General features: G+C 33.6%; 1 protein-coding gene across 6 annotated transcripts in view; it reads left to right on the top strand.

The window, feature by feature from the left end:
• Nucleotides 1-4,431, top strand: part of LOC106677250 (cytochrome P450 4C1) — a 42,468-nt gene that overhangs the window by 36,285 nt on the left and 1,752 nt on the right. For 5 of the 6 annotated variants that reach the window (XM_014415056.2, XM_014415058.2, XM_014415057.2 and 2 more), the window contains 2 exons: nt 2,595-2,663; nt 2,736-2,904. In XM_014415056.2, coding sequence (XP_014270542.1) covers nt 2,595-2,663; nt 2,736-2,904 — 238 coding nt within the window. Of the gene's footprint in view, nt 1-2,594; nt 2,664-2,735; nt 2,905-2,951; nt 3,105-4,431 lie in introns of those variants that run through there. The other variant, XM_014415060.2, reaches the window with a different exon arrangement.

The raw sequence follows: 4,431 nt of genomic DNA on the forward strand, positions 1-4,431 counted from the left end.
AAACTTAGTATGTTTATGGACTATTTAGGAAGTAAACTTAGTATGTTTACTTCCTAAGTAGTCCTAATGTCCTGAATCCTAGGAGGTGACAGACTAGAGAGGGCTCTATTCCCAAAGAAAGTATTAAAAGAAGTTCGATTATTCGAATGTATCACTGAAACTTACGCCCAACAAAATTAAACCTGACAAAATTTGTCACAAGGTTGATATTGTTCATTTGTTAGCTATTCCGCACAGTTTACGTGATTTGTTCTAATCAATACGTGTAAATAAATAGAGACGTGTCAATCTATATGCTTCACTTTGAAGCCTCTACTACCTCTTCCTAAGACCTCTTCCTTTTTGTGTATGGTTGTAGGTTTGAGTTTTCCATTGTCAATTATGATGGTTGAATGCAGGTAAGCTTTAATGCTATATGATATATGGTTGTTGTAATTGGATGACCTAGAGCATTTTTTGTTGTTTCGGCTTATTAATACAACATTCCCGAGGAAGCAAGTTCACTACACTAGCTTTATAGGAGATTGATCAATGTTAATGTTGATACAAGACCTGGGAGATGGCAAGGCAATGTTCCCTTGGTCGACGGGCTCACCGAGGGAAGAAGTTCACTTAGTCTAAACCCAACCATTCCTCACTCGTAACAATTCAGGCGGCGAATTGATAGGCGAGTAAGCGCCACAGTGGTCCCTTGCAAACAGCAGATCCCACATCCTACCTTAAATTGCCCTTCAGGCAAATAAAGTATAATTATGTTTATAATGTATACACCTGTATACCTATTTGTTTGTCTTATGTATTGGTTTTTTGAGATAATAAAGTTAATAGGGTGAGAAACAAAAAAATTAATACAAAGAAGACATCGCGAGACGTATAGGAAACAATAGCTTATTACAAAATGCAAATATAGAAAATAATTATATGTTTGTGTCTCCGTAAAACCTAAAATTGCTTCTTTGCAGAACTCGAGGAAATCGACTCCTCTCTCCCTCCCCCAAGATGTGTTGAGATAAAGACCATTTTATTGCAACAAATTCCCAGGAAAAGGAGTGATCATTTAGTAAATGTTTTTAACACTTGCATGGAGATACAATGCGATGTCATACCACAAGAACAGGCTGGTTTTCAATAACACTTATCTTCAATTCATCCTTTTATGGGTCTCAGAACGAGGTAAATCGCAAATTCAATTTGAACACCGCCACGGCAATATCAATAGATTGCTCAAAGTCTCAGTCTAGCCTGCCAGCGGTTAAATTATTTTGAATGTCCTGAGCAGCTGTATTCAATTCTGAAATCATTTCTCAATGAACGTTTTATAGTTGTAAATGTTTCGGCTGAATGGATGCTCGAACAAATCTTCAAAGAATCTGAGCATAACATTAGATACGCTTTGATTTTAGCACATTTTACCAAAAAACTAAAATTCGTGCTAGCTAAAGCAACAGGCTCTATTAATTATTTGGGTCCAGGATCTTATCTCTTCTCCTGAAACTTATGATTTATCAATGGATAATTATGTTGTTCAGGAAAATTGTTAAAGAGACGTTTCTACAGAAGAAGACAGCAAAAATTTACGCCGAGTACCAATAGTAATAATAAAAGAAATGATTTCTTTACAGCACTCATTTAACCGACAGTTTGCGTTTATCGGAAAATGCGATCTTCAACAAAATTGAATCTAGTTCGACTTTCCGACGTTGGCAAAATATCATAAGAATTCAAATGACAATGAAATAATTTAATTTTTCAACAATTCAGACAGATGGTGAACCCCATCACCCGGAAAGGAGTAGTTATACTAGACTTACTCAATCTAAATTGATAACAAAATGGAAGGGTATGAAATAAGTATAATTACAGAACGACAGAAACATACCATAAAGAAGATTAAAAAAAACTGAAACGATATGGAATGAATAAATGTTGTATTTTTTTGTCTTTAGGACGGACCTCTTGCAAGAACGGTGTTTTTTAGATTGTATCATAAATTATATCTGTACCTGATGAGAAAGCAAATCTATGTTGTGAGGTATGGGGAACGGAAAGGACACGTAGAAAGATGTGGAGGTCCACATTAGAGTCGGAGTTGTGAAGATGCTATTCACCAACTTCACAGCTGTTACTGTTGTAAAGATCTGTTATTTTTCTCTTATTTAGAAGACTGTATTAATGCAAAAAGATTAATGCACTAAAACTTATTTTCGGATGACTTTTACTTAGGACCAAAGGTTTTTAGAATCAGTTAGTGAAAAGGCAACATATATTTATTTTTTAAGAATTTGCGAATTGTAAGCTTTGGGAACCGTGGGATGTTACAAACAAACGAATATTAGTAATCTTTTGACACATTTTGGCGAATTAATTTTGTTTAGGACGGCCTCATTGCTAGGTCACATAGCGTCCGAGATGTTAGTAATAAACCGAAAAAAAGGAATTTCTAGAAAGGTTTTTTAGTATGTTTTCGTCCTAACCAGTTCGACAAAACTCGTAAAATCAAAAATTGTATTCTTTCTATTTTTTTACTTTTGTACATTCCCTTTTTGAGTAGTACTTGAATGAAATAATTATTCTAGTTTGATTTATTGTTTTAGGGTCATGATACTGTGTCAGCTTCAATTATCTTCTCACATTTTTTACTCGCCACTCATCCAGATGTACAGGTAATTATTATTTTAAAAATTATATGGAATTATATATTGTTTGTGTTTGTTTTATTTTATTGAAAAAATTAGGAAAAGGCTTTTAAAGAACAAGATGAAATATTTGGAAATGATAGAAGACCGCCTAGTATGCAAGACTTACAAAAAATGACATACTTGGAAATGGTCATTAAGGAGACTCTCCGACTTTACCCCAGCGTCCCGTTCCATTCGAGGAAACTCTACCAAGACCTCAAAATAGGTAATAATTTATTTAATTAATTGTAATTATCTTGAAAATATTAATAGGCCCTGGAATCCTTATGACCATCGGAAGATGGGAACATGAAGGTGTTTTGTAAAGCCTATTTACTGCAAGGGAGCCAACTTGGCCTTCTAGAAACGGGGTCTTAGAGCAGCAGTAGATCCAAATCTTCTCTATAAAACAGGTTTTCACAAATAAAAGTTTTGTTTAAACCCTATTTAGAAATGTAATATATATGGGATAAATAATATATTTAAACAAAGCTACTTAATTTGATTTTGTCACTGTCTACTAGGGTCGTAGAAAATAAAAACGTATATTGTAATTTGTACCTTTACATTGGATCCATACTCTATTTTCAGAAGAATTAGATTAATAAAAAAACAACAGAATTCGAACTTAGAAACAACATTATTCGTTTGATCTGACACTTTTCTCACCATCTTTATTGTATACAGAAGGAATGATGACAAAAATCAAGTTATCCTATTTAATATGGTTTGAACCAGTGTGCACCTCATCAAATATTGGTGTAATTCATGTGATAGTGCTTTCTATGTGATTGGCAATGCGTTCCATCTTTGTTGAGTACCATGAGATTTGGAAGGAAAATTTTCTTTCGTTATTTTCTTTAGGTTTTAAAACGTAAAGTATTTTTCAAAATACTTCTGGGAGCGATCGGTTATATTTGATGGCTATCTTTAAAACCATGTAGAAAAGAGCATTGACCCTGCAGCATGCCTTAGAAGGAACAACTTTACTTGCTTGTAATATTAAATTTATTCGTCTCAGTGTTGATTGGAAATAATTAGATGAAATCGCTGTTAAACAAACTGCAGTGAATACGATTCTGATAGTCAGAAGAGCTATAGAAAATTTCACATTCTGAATGTGTGGTTATGCTTGTAGATGTAGGGCTTCAAGTAATTTACATTGCATTAACTAGTAGAGGAGCTCCTAGCGGATTTTCTGGATAACTTGTTTTGTAACCTTGTAATCTTTATGAGATTATAAAATCTCCAGCAGCTTCATCACATCATCTTTCCTCCAACTCATTTGTTCCTTGTTTCCTCTCCTACTTTTAAGCTTTAAAAATGTCCAGAACAAAAACAACACCAACCAAACAATCTATGAACAACTAACCTATTAAAACGACAACAGACAAAATGGTGTGGAGTTCAGCTGGTCTGCCTTCTGACTTCATTCTACATTTAGCAGTACTACTTACATACTCCCAACCTCGTTAGATGCTATATACAAAAAGAAGTTAATATGGAGTTATATTTCCTTCTTTTCGCACATTAACACAATTTTTTCCTTTAGCATATTAAAATAAAGATCATGAATCTCTTAATATTATTAGAATATCATAAAGTAAGTACAACTTTACCAATGGTGTGTTGGTTGAATAGACTTTCTTGATAATATTGTCCATATGAAGAAGCCTGATATGTTACATTTGCTATGAATAGAATAAGAAAACTTATCTAATGCGGGTGTTCTCTTGTTTATATAGTAGTATAT

Source organism: Halyomorpha halys, unplaced genomic scaffold (genome assembly GCF_000696795.3).
Source record: "Halyomorpha halys isolate HHAL.00 unplaced genomic scaffold, Hhal_1.1 Scaffold91.1, whole genome shotgun sequence".
Classification (NCBI taxonomy): domain Eukaryota; kingdom Metazoa; phylum Arthropoda; class Insecta; order Hemiptera; family Pentatomidae; genus Halyomorpha; species Halyomorpha halys.